Below are 16,522 nucleotides of genomic sequence, written 5' to 3' on the forward strand. Positions count from 1 at the left end.
GTTCGGATCCCAGGCGTAGACCTACGCAGTGCTTATCAAGCCATGCCATGGCAGGCATCCCACATGTAAAGTAGAGGAAGATGGGCACGGATGTTAGCTCAGGGCCAATCTTCCTCAGCAAAAAGAGGAGGATTGGCAGTGCATGTTAGCTCAGGGCTAATCTTCCTCAAAAAAAAAAATAAATTTTTTTTAAAAATGAAAATGATTACACTGTATCCCTTATATTAAACCTCCCATACCCACATTTTATTGGATCTACTCGTTTCTAAACTTCCAAAGGTGGCCATCTTTGACCCCATTTTGGATTCAGTTTTCCAGAGATATCTTCTCCCAGTACCTGAAAACTCACCTTGATAACTCCTGTTTGGAAATTCGTCCTCTAATAACCATGGGTCTTCTCCTTGCTCCAACTTGAAAATCACTTCTGGTTTTATAAAGCAATACCCTATAAACAGAAAATAATTTAGCACCTGGGCTCAATGCACAGGCTTTGATGACTCTGATGGGAAGGAAGGTGCGGCTTCAAGTGACACAGTAACAATACTCACTGACCCTTTCTTTGAGAAGGTGAAAACGAAAATATTTTCAGGTGCTCAAAAGAGATCAATCTCCCTAAATCACAAGCCTAAATAACATTAAATTTTAATAAAGGTCAACATTTACTGGGTTTCAAAAAACCAAATGGGGATTCCAATTCTGGTCATGATGGTGTGAAGGCAACCAATTTACCCTCTCACATCAAACAACTCAAACACAATACAAAATATATAAAACTTTGGCTTTTAGACTTGGGACAACAGGCAGTGCAGGTTAGGAATTCATGAGAAAAGGGAAACAATGAGGTGAGTGCTATGACTACACCTTATAGCCTGGTGAGTTTCAACACAGAATAAAAAATAGCTGCACTGAGAGAGATCTACAGAAGAGTCCCCTTCAATATTTGACTGAGTACTAACTGTAGATGCATGTGAGGAAACTACCTGAGGTTGAGGAAAGAATTATCAGAAAGCAGAATGAAAAATTACCAAAACATACACTGAAGTGGGAAGTTTGTGTTTCCCGAGTGGAAAGGCAAGGAACCCTCAGTAAGATTTTTTCATCAGAAACCATACATGCCAGAAGGCAGTGGGGTGATATTATACTCAAACTACTAAAAGAAAAGGACTATCAACCAGGAATCACATATTCAGGAAAATTATCTTTTAAAGATGAAGGCCAAATAAAAATATTCCCAGATAAACAAAAACTGAGAGATTCTGTTGCTAGTAGACCCACCTTACACTAAAAAAAGTTCTCTTGATTGATTTAAAAAATAACCGTATAAAACAGTGTGTACATACATGTAATGCTGGGTTTCTAACATACACAAATGCATTTTTATATTTTCCAATGAAAGGACAAAAGAGGTAGGTGGGAGCAAAGCTGTACTAAACTAAGGAAATGACACCAGATGGTAACTCGAATCCACAGGAACAAATAAAGAAAAACAAAAACGGTAAATAAAATATTAATATAATAAACGTTATGTTATATACATGATCTTTCTTGTCTCAGCTTCTTTAAAAAATTTAGAATTATACAAAGTAATAATCATTACAACGTACTGTGGGGTTTGTAACATATAGACATGTAATATATTTAACAATAAGACCACAAAGGGAGGAAGGAATAAAGCTACAAAGGAGTTAACTTTTCTGTATGTCACTGAAATTAGCTAAGATAAATTTAAAGTCGAATCTGATAAATTCAGATAAAATGGTAAGCCCTAGAGCAACAATTAAGAAAATAAACTCTAAAAAATACAGTGAAAAAAATCATTAAAGGAATTAAAATGTTAAAAAGTATCAACATACTACAAAACAAAACAGTAAAAGAGGAATAGAGGAGACAAAGACATGAGACATACAGAAAACAAAACGTAAAATGGCAGACAAAAACCCAACTGTATCAATAATAACATCAAATGTGAAAGAACAATCTAGCCAAAAGGCAGAGATTGTCAGACTAGATTAAAACAAAAGATCCAACTATGTCCAACTACATGCTGCCTAAGGAGATATACATTAGATTTAAAGATGCAAAGATGTTGAAAGTAAGAGGACAGAATAACATATTTTATGCAAACAGCAACCATAAGAAAGCCACACTAATATCAAACAAAATAGACTCTAAATTTAAAAACGTTATTAGAGATGACGACAAAAGGGTAAACCCATCAGGAAGATATTATAACAATTATAAACATACACGCACCTAACAATTGAGTCCCAAAATACATGAAGTGTAAATTGACAAAAGAAAGGAGAAACAGACAAATGATAATAGTTGAAAAGTTCACTATCACACTTTGAATAATGTCCAGGATAACTAGACAGAAGACCAGTAAGGAAATAGAGGATGTGAACACCACTATAAACCTAGACCTAACAGACACACACAGTACACCCTACCAACAGTAGCAGAGTCCACTCTTCTAAAATGCACATGGGGTAGGGAAGGGTGAAAAAACTAAAGGAGGTCAATTATATGGTGATAGATGAAAACTACACTTTTGATGGTGACCACACTAGAGTATATACAGATGTTGAATCATAACGTTGTACATGTGAAATCTATCCACTGTTATAACCCAAGTTACCTCAATAAAAACTAATTAATTAATTAAAATGCACGTGGAACATTCTCCAGAATAGGCCATTTATTAGGCCACAAAACAAACTTTAATAAATTTAAAGTATGGAAATAACACAGAATATCTTCTCTGACCCCAATGAAATGAAATCAGAAATCAATAAAAGAAAGAAATTTGAGAAATTCAAAAATATGTGGAAATTGAACAGCACATTACTAAATAACTGAGGGGTCAAAGAAGAAATTACAAAGGAAATTAAAAAATACTTTTTGATGACTGAAAATGATGGCACAACATACCACAACTTACAGGATGAAGCAAAAACAGTGTTTAGAGGGAATTTATAAACACCTATATTAAAGAGGCAGATCTCAAATCAATAACTTAACCTTTCATTTTCACACAAAGGAAAAACAAGAGCCAACTAACCTAAAGAAAGCACAAGAAAAGAAATAATAAAGACCGGACTGAAAATTAACAAAAGAAAGAACAGAAAGACAAAATCAGCGTAACCAAAGTTGGTTCTTTAAAAAGACCAACAAAACTGACAAATCTTTAGCTAGATTAACTAGGGAAAAAAGAGAAAAGACTCAAATTATTAAAATCAGAAACGAAAGAGGGGACAATACTACTAACTATACAGAAATAATAATGAGGGGCCGGCCCTGTGGCCGAGTGGTTGAGTTTGTGCACTCTGCTTCAGCGGCCCGGGGTTTCGCAGGTTCGGATCCTGGGTGTAGACATGGCACCACTCATCAAGCCATGCTGAGGCATCATCCCTCATGCCACAACCAGAAGGACCCACAACTAAAAATACACAACTAACTACCAGAGGGCTTTGGGGAGAAAAAGGAAAAATAAAACCTTTAAAAAGAAAGATAAATGATTAAAAAGGAGTATTATCAACAATTCTATGCCAATAAATTGGATAACTTAGATAAAAGAGACAAATCCCTAGAAAGACACAAACTACTGAAACTAACTCTAGAAGAAACAGAAAATCTGAATAGAGTTTTAACAAGAGATTGAATCAGCAATAAAACACTACCCACAGAGAAAAGCCCATGCACACCCTGAGGGCTTTACTGCTGAATTCTACCAAACATTTAAAGAAGAACTAATACTAACTCTTCACAAACTCTGCCAAGAAACAGAAAAGAGAACACTTCCTATCTCATTCAATGAGGCCAACATTACCCTAACCAAAATCAGATAAATACATCACAAGAAAACTACAGACCAATATCTCTTATGAATGTAGATGCGAAAACCTCCACATCAAAATACCAGCAAACTGAATCTGGCAACATATTAAATATATTATACAGCATGATCAAGTGGGATTTATCCCAGGAATGCAAAGTTGATGTAACATCCAAAAATCCATCAATGTAATTTACGGTATCAATAGGATAAAAAATAAAAACCACATAATCACCTATTAACAGACACAGAAAAAGCAGTATGATAATATTGACCCAAACTCAATACTCTTTCATGATAAAAATACTCAACAAACTAGGAATAGAATGGAACTTCCTCACCCTGATAAAGAGCTTCTAAGAAAACTCCACAGTTAATATCATACTTAATGATCAGAGACTGTATGCTTTCCCGCTAAGATTCGAAGACAAGGATGTTCATTCTCAGCACTTCTATTCACTGTTGTACTATAGATGCTAGCTGGGCCAATCAGGCAAGAAAAAGAACTAAAAGTTATCCAGATTGGAAAGACAGTAAATCTATAGTCACAAATGACACTATCTTATGCAGCGAGAATTCTAAGGAATCCACTAAAAACAATTAGAACAAACAAGTTGGGCAAAGTTACAGGATACAAGATCAATATACATTTCTGTTTCTTGACTTCTTTTTAAAAAAATCATTGTTTAAAGAAAAACATTAACAGTATGGGTTTTCTAATATATAGACAAGTAAAGTATACGACAACAGCAGCACAAAGACCAAAGTGAGATGGAAAAAATTATAAAGGATTCTTAAAATATATGAGTGATAAGATATTATTTTAAGGTAGACTGTGTTAAGTTAAAGACATATATTTTAAACCCTAGAGCAACCACATAAATACACAAGAATAGCAAACTAGTCAATAATAGGGAAATTGGAATCATTAATAATGTACAATTAATATCAAAGAAATTAGAGAAAGAAGAAAAAAGGAACAATAAACACATGGAAAAACAGAAAGCAAATCACAAGATAATAGACACAAACTCACCCACGTCGATAATGACATTAAACATAAAATAGGTAAAGAAATCCACTTAAAAGGTAGAGACTGTCATACTGAATTTTTTAGAAGTCCAAACCATGTTCTATCTACAAATAAACAACTCTCAATATACTGAGGCAGAAAGAAGTAAAAGTCAGGGGCTGGCCCCGTGGCCGAGTGGTTAAGTTCGCGTGCTCCACTGCAGGCAACCCAGTGTTTCGTTGGTTCGAATCCTGGGCGCGGACATGGCACTGCTCATCAAAACCACGCTGAGGCAGCGTCCCACGTGCCACAACTAGAAGGACCCACAACAAACAATATACAACTATGTACTGGGGGCTTTGGGGAGAAAAAAGGAAATAAAATAAAATCTTTAAAAAAAAAAAAAGAAAAGAAAAGTAAAAGTCGGGGGTGGGGAGGAAGAAGCCAATGTTAGGCAAGGTAAAATTCAGAAAAAGGAATACTATCAGGGATAAAAAGAAACACTGCATGAGAATAAATGGATTAATTCCTGAAGAACATATAACAACCTAAATATTTTCTACCTTAGAGCAGGTTTTGAAAATACATAAAATCCTGATGGAATAGGTAGACTAATTCAAAACTATGGCTAACTAGCTGCTTTCTCAATAATTACTAGAAAAAGCATACCAAAAAATCAGAAAGTATACAGAAGACTTGAACTATACTATGAACTAATTTGACTTACTTCCCATCTAAGCAACATTAGATGCAAAAACTGTAAAAAATACAATAATTTCAAGCACATATGGAATATTCACCAACACAGATAATATACTAAGATCTAAAACAACTTTCAATAAACTTAAAACAGGATTTAAACTATGTATACAAAGTTAACTAAACAAAAAATAATATTTAAAATTAGTAACGTAAGAAATTAGGAAGAACCCAAATATCTGAAAATTAAACACCAAAGACTAGTCAAAAATTAAATCAGGGGCCGGCCCGGTGGCACAGTGGTTAAGTTTACACATTCCGCTTAGGCGGCCCGGGGTTCACCGGTTCAGATCCCGGGTGCAAACACGGCACCGCTTGGCACGCCATGCTGTGGCAGGCCTCCACATATAAAGTAGAGAAAGATGGGTATGGGTATTAGCTCAGGGACAGTCTTCCTCAGCAAAAAGAGGAGGACTGGTGGCAGATGTTAATCAGAGCTAATCTTCTCCGACAGAAACAAACAATTAAATCACAAGAGAAATAAGAAAATATCTTTTAAAAGAAAATGAAGACATGATATAGAACAGCTTTTTGCCAGCACCCCGATGACCCTGCACATACCCACGTGCTATGGATTAAATGTATCCTCCCAAAATTCATATGTTGAAATCCTAACCCCCAATATGATATTAGGAGATGGGGACTTTGGGAGGTAACATTAGGTCGTGAGGGTGGAGCCCTCATGAATGGGATCAGTGCCTTATATAAGGAGCCCAGAGGGCTCTCTTGCCCTCTTTCCGCCATGGAAGGATACAGCAAGAAACCACTGTCCATGAACCAGGAAGTGGACCCTGACCAGACACTAAATCTGCCAGTGCCCTGATCTTCAACTTCCCAGCTTCTAGAACTGTGAGAAATAAACTTCTGTTGTTTAAAACCACCCAGTCTGTGGTATTCTATTAGAGCAGCCCAAAATGAGTAAGACACCAAACATGCTGTGTAGGCAAGGCTTAGCCACAGCTGTCTATGCCTTGCAAGAACACCCCGTGAGACTCTCGGAATACAAGAGCACGGAAATTTGTGAAGAGCTGCTAAGAGGTCATTTCTCATCCTTCTCCCTGTGTTCCTGGGAGGCTGTCATGAGATAATTTCTCATCACATCTTGGGATCTGATGAGGTATGAGGCTTTCTGCTTTGACCCCACCTCCTTAGGGTAGAACTACAAGCTATAAAATTGCTTAGGGGTACTATCACACTGTCTCTTCGGGACCAGGGTATCCCACCACTCGTAGTGAATCATCATGTCATCTGGTTCCTTTTGTTTCAGTGTGATCGTATGGAACAAAGGATTTGAGGAGCTGGTACCATTGTTTTCCTGTTTTATTTTGCTTTTGCTGCTCATATAAGTAATAAACTATCTGAATCTAAGAAGGGCTCATTGTTCACCCAGCGACTGTTGGCCTTGCCTTGACATTTAGCATATAAAAATTTGTGTCACCAGGGACTTCTGCCTTCGGAAAGACGGAGTACAAGTACTCTTCCCTATTCTTCCCACCAGAATACAACAACAAAAACAAGCAAAGCCTGTTCTCTCTCTACCCCAATGAACCAAAAAAGGGAGAGACTAGCAAGACAGAAAACTTTAGACAACTGCTCTACCCTAGCAAACAGCACTAACGCAAAAAAACTACAGCTCCACCGCCAGCCCTGCCAGCAAAAGCCAAGCGGGGAGCAGAGACGTCTACCCTTCCCAGGCTGAAACAACGTGCCACAATCCTTCTCACCAGGTAGAGGTCAAGGAAGACCAAGTAGGGAGCTGGGACTTTCATCTCTGCTAGATTTCAACAACACTCCCTACCCTACCCCCTGTACTATCAGCAGGGAACACCTGGGGAGCCTGAAATTCCATGCATATGCAGCCTCCCCACGCCCAGGGAGATGGTGCCAGAGGAGGCCTAGAGAAGAGGAAGGAATTTCAGTGCTCCAGTAACAAGACCACCCCTCCCCTGCAGTACACTGTCAGTGGAGGCCATGTGGGGAGCAGTAAGGACACACTTCTGCCCCTCCCAACCAGGGTGGTGACAGTGGAGGCCTGGTGGGGAGCTGGAACCTCCATCCCCACCAAGTGGTAACAAGAAGTCCCTCCCTACTAGGTGTCAAGGGAAGACAAGTGGGAAACTGGATGCTACAGTCTGAAGGTATGTCTCTCTCCGCCCCCCAAATTCATATGTTGAAATCCTAATGCCCAATGTGATGGTATTAGGAGCTAAGGCCTTTTGGAAAGTGCTTAGGTCATGAGGGTAGAGCCTTCATGAATGGCATTAGTGCTCTTAAAAAAAAAAAGACCCTACAGAGCTCCCTAGCCCCTTCCACCATGTGAGGATACAGAAAGTCTGGATCCGGGAAGAGGGCCCTCACTCGACCATACTGGCAACCTGATCTTGGACTTCCAGCCTCCAGAACTGTGAGAAATAAATCTCTGTTGTTTATAAGCTACCTGGTCTGTAGTATTTTCTAATAGCAGCCCAAACAGACTAAGACACTGGACTTCCACCCCTACCTGGCAGTAACAAGTCAGTGGCCCCCTTTTCCCTGCCGAAGCAGTCTCAGAGAAAGACAGCTAAAACAGATTTAAGTAAGATCCAGAGTCTCAGAAAATAAGACTCCAAATTTCCAGATTTCAATCAACAATCACTTGTGACACCAAGAACAAGGAAAATCACAAGTTGAATAAGAAAATAAATAGACTTCAACACCAAGATGACAAAGATGTTAGAATTACCTGACACTGACTTTCAAGCAATCATAACAATGCTTCAAAGAGAAGCTACAAACATGCTTGACATAAATGAAAAAATTAAAAATCTCAGCAGATAGAGAAGATGTAAAAAAGATCCAAATGGAAAATTTTTAACTGAAACATAGAATAACTGGAATAAACTCAATGGATGGGCTTAGCAGAATGGAAGGGACAGAGGAATCAGTGAACTCGAAGACAATAATAGCCATTACCTAAACTGAACAACAGAAAGAAAAGAGACCGAATGCAAGAAAAAAAAGAGCAGACCCTTTATCTGTCAAAGTTCTCCAGAGAAACAGAATCAATAGGGGGTATATACAGAGAGAAAAGCTTATTTGAAGGAATTGGCTCATGTCATTGTGGGAACAAGTCTGAAACCTGCAGGATGAGCCAGCAGCCCAGAGACCCAGGGAAGAATTGACGTTGCAGTCTTGAGTCCAAAAACAGTCCAAAATTCCTTCCTTCTATGGGGATCTCAGTCTTTCCCCTTAAGGCCTTCAACAGATTAGGATAAAGCCCAACCACAGCATGAAGGGTAATCTAATTACTCAAAGTCTACTTCTTCAGTTTTACCTTTTTTTTAATTCTTTACTTAAAGATTTAAATACTAATCACATCTAAAAAATACCTCACAGCAGCATTTAAACTTGGTCCAACCGAATAATTGGGTACCAAAGCTTTGCCAAGCTGACACACAAAATTAATCACCAGAGTCTCAGGAAGAAAGAAGACTATTAACAAACATTCAGGTTATCAGAGTCCAGAAGGAGAGAAGAGAGTGAGGCTAAAAAATATTTAAAGAAATAATGGCTGAAATTTCCCCCAATTTGGCAAAAGCAGCTATGTGTTATAGTAATCCCACAGATGCAGAATGCATCTTCATCAATGACAGCTGGGAGATCAAGACTGATGACTCTACACACGCACCAAGAAGACATGAAAAGACTTATTACTCACATATCGAGGCTTTCTGAGGAGAGCAGGGCAGGCAGCAAAGTCATTCTGAAAATGGTCTGAGCAAAGAGGCAGTGGCCCTGAGTTTTACTATGGTTAGAAGGTGGGGCCAAGGTGAGGGTTTTTGCGTGCAAGCTGGGGTGTGCATGGTTTGAACTTCCCCATTGGTGCCAAGGAAGGACACACATAGCTTTCTTATCAGCTTGCCCCAGATATGAGGAAGAAGTGGAAGGGGGAGGTAGGGCTTGAGAGCTGTCAGCAGTCACATATCAAAAATGAAGTCAGACTCTAGTACAATTCACCCCTGCTGTTTGAAATGTGCCGTTTCGCTTCATTTGATTTGAACTGATGAGCACTCTATGAAGACTGCCACCTGAGGCTGTAAAGAAAGTAAAAGTTTTTTTAGGAGCCCAGTGTTGTGTATTCTGAGAAATTGAATAATTGCTTTGGTCTACTGATGATGTGTGGAATTCCAAAGGAGATGCAGAGTGTCTTGGTGATCCCTTGTATTATGGTTTTAGTATGGCAGACACGTGTAACCTTGATTTATATTTTTGGGTATATATGAGGAAAGAAATTTCCAGAGTCCTTTACCCCAAAGGGGCCTACCCTGGACCAGGAATCATGGCTGTCTTTGGTTGAACCAGCCAGCCAGGTCATTGGCAATGGCCGAAGTTCGGTAAAACTGTGCAGATGGGGCAGGTTGTTGGCCAGGGCAGCCTCCAATGCTAAGATGACTTTTTAAAATGTGGCCAATTGTACTGATTCTTAGATCCCATTCTTGATCACTGATATCCCAGTTAAAGGATGAAAAGTAGGAGTTCCTCAGCAAATTCCATTATGTGGCACAGTGGTGCTGTCACGTGCAGTGTACAAACTCCTTTTGCTGTTCACTCAGTTGATCCCAAGAGGTTCCCTAGGTAGTCAAGGGGTCTGAAAGGACAATCTCCGCCAGCACTGAAGCATCTCGTAAGGGACTGAGGACAGGGAAGGCCACCTCCTCTTGTACATGGGATATGCCAGAGAGGCCATGTTTGTATCCATCCTGTAAATACCACTTCCATTTCATCAAGGAGGCCTGAGTGGCCTGGCCAAATCTGAGGGATGCTGCTTCTATGACTCAAGGTGTAATGAGCAGCTGGGTACTGAGGGTCACAGGCTCAGAGCCTGTGAAAGTCTCCACTTCCAAAACAGCCAAGTATAAAGTCCACAAATGCTGCTCTAACGGTATTAACACAGGGCCAAAGAAGGCAGTTTCTTGCATCAGAAGCTCACGGGCATTTCACGGTACGTATGGTGGTCCAGAAAGTCTAAAAGGCTTGAGAAAGGGTTGCTAAAACCTCTACAGCAAGAGTCTCTCGGGGACACTAACAGGGGTGCCTTTTACATTACAGTTCAGATGGATTCTAGAGCCTTTTCTTGTAGGGGACCCCATTCAAAGTAGAATAATTTGTGACTAATATTATAAATGAGCTTAAGTAAAATTTGTTAAGAGGAACATGTTATCATCAGAACCAAAAAAACTAAAGATATTGGGCTCTTTTTAATGTTGAGTGCGTGGAGAGTGCCAAGAGCTGTTTTATGAGTGCCAGGAATAGAGCATTCCTTAAATTAAGCAAATAATTCACAGGCATTTAACTGAGATGGTGGGGCTTTGTGCTAAGTGTAGCACAATGGCCCATTCCTTCTTGGGAGCTCTTTTATGAGAATTTGTTATGTCCTGAATGAATGTGTCAAATGAATCTCCTCAGAGGAGGATGTCATCAACGTAATATCATATCTGTGCTCCTGGAGAAAGCTGGATGTGGTTAAGATCTTGCTTGCAAAGATTGTGTGCAATGACCAGAACTGAGGGGGTAGGTTAACTGAGTCTCATTTTGTCAAGCGAATTGATTGTAAGTGCCAAACAATTTTATTATATTACTTGTTGGGTCAGAGGGTCCAGGATCCACTACATCACATTTTAGAACAAGGGATATTATGACCATAGTGAGTTTGGGTAAGCCAATGATCCCAACGGTCAAGGTGAAGCATAACTGTCCTCTCTTTGGTAACTAACAGACTGTGATAATTTATATAAAATGTTAACTCCTAGAGAAACCACTAAAAAAGCTATATAGAAACACCCTCAGAAACACTAGAGACAGATCAAAACGGAACTCTAAAATGTTCAAGTAACCCACATAAAGGCAAAAAAAGAAAGCAAAAAAACAAAAAAGAAAGAGAAGAAAATAATAAACAGCAGATTTAAGCCCTAACATATCAATAATTACATCAAATGCAAATGATCTAAATTACCTTCTGAAAGACAGAAACAGGCAGATGGACTTAAAAACATAATTCAACTACGTACTGTCTACAAGAAGTTCACTTCAAAAGTAAGGATATAGATTAAAAGCAGGACAGAAAAAGATACAGCATGCAAACATTAAAAAAAAAAAACGCTGGAGGAGTTATATTAATTTCAGCCGAAGGAGACCACAGGGCAAAGAATATTGACAGAGACAGAGAAGGACACTACATAACGATTAAAGGAACAATCTACCAAAACGACAGAGCAATACTAAATATGTATATACCAAACAACAGAGCTTCAAAATATATGAAGCAAAAACTAAGAGCACTAAAAGGAGAAACAGATAAATCGATAATTATAGCTAGACCCTTCAACACCCTCTTCCAACAACTGATAGAACTAGACAGATAATAAGTAAGGTTACACAACTTAACCAAACCATCAAGCAACATGATCTAACACACATTTACAGAATAGTCCATCCTATAACAGCAAAATAACATTCTTTTCAAGAATCCATAGAACTTGTACCAAGATAGACAATATCCTGGACCATTAAAAAAAAAAAGTTCAGGGCTGGCCCAGTGGCACAGTGGTTAAGTTCACATGCTCCACTTCAGTGGCCTGGGATTCGCGGGTTTGGATCCCAGGCGCAGATCTACACACCACACTCATCAAGCCACATACAAAAAATAGAGGAAGACTGGCACAAACGTTAGCTCAGGGAAATCTTCCTCACAAAAAAAAAAGAAAGCTTAATAGAATTGAAATAAAGTATGTTCTCTAACCACAATGAAATCAAACTAAAAATCAATAAAAGGTACAGAAAAATCTCCAAATACTTTGAAATTAAAGAGCACATTTCTAAATAATCCTTTCAAGAGGAAGTCTCAAGGGAAATCAAGAAAATACACTGAACAAAATGAAATGAAAATGACATATCAAAATTTGTGGGATGCAGCTAAAACAGTGCTGAGATGGAAACATATCCCACTAAATCCTGACAAGAGAAAACAGGAAAGGTCTCAAGTCAATAATCAAGCCTTCATCTCCATTAGGAAAAGAAGAGCAAAGTAAGGCTCAAATAAGGAGGAAGGAAATTAATCCCCAGGCATGATAAAAATCCCTAAGAAAACTAGGAATTTCCTCAACTTGATAAAGAACGCCTATAAAAAACATATAATTAATATAGTTAATAGTCAAAGACTGAATGCTCTCCCCCTAAAAGTGGGAACGAGACAGAGACAGGATGCCTGTTCTCACCACTGTTACTCAACATAGTAACCTTAAAGAGATTACTCTGAGTGAAATAAGCCATACACAGAAAGATAAATATGGTATTTATCTGGAGATAAATGGTGGTAATGGATGTACAACATATGAGTATATTTAATGCTACAGAACTCTGCACTTAAAAATCATTATAATGGTAAATTTTATGTTGGGTATATTTTACCACAAAAAAAGATAACCCAAAATACATTAAAGCTAATAAAGAAATTTCATCTTTTTTTTTTTTTGAGGAAGATTAGCCCTGAGCTAACATCTGCTGCCAATCCTCCTCTTTTTGCTGAGGCAGACTGGCCCTGAGCTAACATCCATGCCCATCTTCCTCTACTTTATATGTGGGATGCCTACCACAGCACGGCTTGCCAAGCAGTACTATGTCCACACCCAGGATCCAAACCAGCGAATCCCGGGCACCAAAGAGGTAGAATGTGCACACTTAGCCGCTGCACCACCAGGCCAGCTCCAGAAATTTCACTCTTAATGAAAACCTCCCCACAAAAAAACTCCAAGTTCAGACTGCTTCCACGGTGAATTCTCTAAATATTTAAGGAAGAAATAATATCAATTCTATCCAAACTCTTCTGGAAAACAGGAGAAATGGTTCAACTCACTTTATAAGACAAGTATTATCATGATACCAAATCCTTGAGGGGACATTACAATAAACATACAAATATCCTTTAAAAAGATATGTGCAAAAATCCTTAAAATGTTAATGAACCAAATCCAAAAATACAATAAAGTATGAACAAGTAGGGTTCATCCCAGGAATTCAAGGTTGGTTGAACATTCAAAAATTAATGTAATTCAAAATATTAACCGAACAAAAAAGAAAAACCATGTGATTATCTCAAAAGATAAAGAAAGAACATCTGATGATGATGATTATCAATTATCAATAATTAAAAAAAACACTTTCAGGTCCACCCCCAGTGGCCTAGTGGTTAAGCCTGGTGCACTCCACTTCAGTGGCCTGGGTTCAGTTCCCGGGTTCGGACCTACACCATTCATCTGTTAGCGGCCATGCTGTGGCAGCAGCTCACACACACAAAAAAAGAGGAAGGTTGGCAACAGATGTTAGCTCAGGGTGAATCTCTCTCGCAAAAACAAACAAACAAACAAACAACTTCCAGCAGATTAGGGAACTTCCTCAAACTGATCACGGGCAGCTATAAAAAACCTACAATTAATTTAGTTAATTAATTATGTCATGGTGAAGAAGGGATGCTTTACCTCTAAGATTAGAAACAAGAGTATCTTCTCTCACCACTTGTGTTCATTGTTATTACAGTCACATGCCGCATAATGAATATTCCGTCAATGATGGACCGCATATACAATGGTGGTCCCATAACATTAGTACCATATAGCCTAGGTGCGCAGTAGGCTATACTACTCAGGTTTGTGTAAGTACACTATGGTGTTTGCACAACCATGAAATTGCCTAACAACACATTTCTCTGAAATGTGTCTCCCTCATTAAGCAACAAATGATTGGATTGATGGTCCTAGCCAGTTATTAAAGAAAAAGAAATAAAAGGCATATAGTTTAGAAATGAAGAAGTAACATCTTTATTCACAGATAATTGTGTATGTAAAACATCCTTGGGAATCTGCTAAAATAAATAAGACTAGCAAAGTTACAAAACATAACATCAATATACATAAGTCAATTGGATTTCTATGTACTTCCAAGAAACAATTAGAAATTGAAATTGTAAAATATGTGCCATTTATATCATCATCAAAATCACAGGATATATCTAAACAAAATATATGTAAAACATATACACTGAAAGCTACAAATCATTGAAAAGAAAAATTAAAGTGCGAGAGATCATTTTAATTGGATCAGAAGCAGCAATATTGTTAAGATGTAAATTGTCCCCAGACTATTCTAAAAACTCAGAACTAACTCAACCAGAATTCCAAGCAAAGTTTTTAAGAAATTGACAAGAAATTCTAAAATTTATATGGAAATGACAAAGAATGTATAATAATCAAAATAATTCTTAAGTGATAAACATATTTGGAGGACTAAATCTTCCTTATTTAACAACTTCCCACAAAGCTACATAATCAAGGTGTGTTACAGACATGCAGATCCATTAAACAGAATAGAGTCCAGACACAGAACTACAAGATACATGGTCAACTTGTTTTTGACAAAGTTGCCAAGGTACTTCAATTGAAAAATAATCTGGGGCCGGCCTGGTGGCACAGCGGTTAAGTTCGCACCTTCCGCTTCTAGGCAGCCTGGGGTTCACCAGTTCGGATTTCGGGTGCGAACATGGCACCACATGGCAAAAGCCATGCTGTGGTAGGCGTTCCATGTATAAAGTAGAGGAAGACGGGCATGGATGTTAGCTCAGGGCCAGTCTTCCTCAGCAAAAAGAGGAGGATTGACGGTAGTTACCTTAGGGCTAATATTCCTCAAAAAAAAAAAAAGAAAAATAATAATCCTTCCAGCAAATGCTGTCGATATAACTACACACAGAGATGCAAAAAATGAACCACAACCCTTATTTCACATCATACGGAAAAATTAACTGCCAATGAATCATAAGCCTACACATAAAACTCTAAAACTTCTTCAAGAAAACATAGAAGGAAATTTTAGTGACCGTGGATTAGACAAAAATTTCTTTTGAAAAGACACAAAAACCATGAAATATAAAAGAAAAAACAATGACATATTAAAAAAACAGAAAACTGCTCTTCTAAGACATTGTTACGAAAATACGAGCAAGCACCAGGAGAGTAGGAAGCAACAAAATATTTATCTGATTATGGTCTTTTATCTAGATTATATATAAAACTCTTTCAACTCACTAAGACCAAAAAAAATTTTTTTTGAATGGTCTAAAGATTTGAACAGACTTCAAAAAAGAAAATAAACAGCACATGAAAAGATGTTCAACTTCATTAATTATCAGGAAAACACAAACTAAAACCCAATAAGATAGAGAGATGCCCACTAGAATCTTTAAAAAAAATAAGACTTACAATACCAAATGTTGGTGAAGATGTGGAGCAACTACAACTATCATGCACTGCTAGGGGGCATGCAAATTGGCTCAGCCACTTTAGAAACATCTCGCAGTTCTTATAAAGTTACCATAAGACCAGTAATATCATATTTCTGGGTATTTACACGAGAAATGAAAACACAAGCCTACACAAAGACCTGAACTTAGACGGCCATAGCAGCTTCATTCCTAACAGCCCAAATAGGAAAAAATCTATGTCTATCAACTGGTATATGGATGACAAATTGCAATATATGCATGCAAAGGAATACTACTTAGGAATAAAAGGAATAACACACACAAAGACGTACGTGACTCTCAAAAACTAAGTGAACAAAGCAAGAAAGAGCAAATGCTGTATGACGTATATAAAATTCTAGAAAGGTAAACTATTGCAACTGAAAGCAGGTCAGTGGTGGATCAGGGCAAGGGAGAGGGATGAGGAAAGAAGAATCACTGCAAAGAGCTACATGGCAACTTTTTGGGGTGACAGAAATATTTTATATCATTATTTTGGTGGTGGTAATCACCTATACACATTTCTGAAACTCATCACATTATATAACGAAAACTATCGACTTTCATTTTCTGTTAATTATACCCCAAC

At 38.0% G+C, this 16,522-nt stretch overlaps 1 protein-coding gene across 5 annotated transcripts in view; it reads right to left on the reverse strand.

The window, feature by feature from the left end:
• Positions 1 to 16,522, reverse strand: part of LOC100062166 (zinc finger protein 782) — a 66,892-nt gene that overhangs the window by 17,398 nt on the left and 32,972 nt on the right. For all 5 annotated transcript variants that reach the window (XM_070249013.1, XM_070249012.1, XM_070249016.1 and 2 more), the window contains one exon: positions 350 to 445. In XM_070249013.1, coding sequence (XP_070105114.1) covers positions 350 to 445 — 96 coding nt within the window. The remainder of the gene's footprint in view (positions 1 to 349; positions 446 to 16,522) is intronic.

Source organism: Equus caballus, chromosome 23 (assembly GCF_041296265.1).
Source record: "Equus caballus isolate H_3958 breed thoroughbred chromosome 23, TB-T2T, whole genome shotgun sequence".
Taxonomy (NCBI): Eukaryota; Metazoa; Chordata; class Mammalia; order Perissodactyla; family Equidae; genus Equus; species Equus caballus.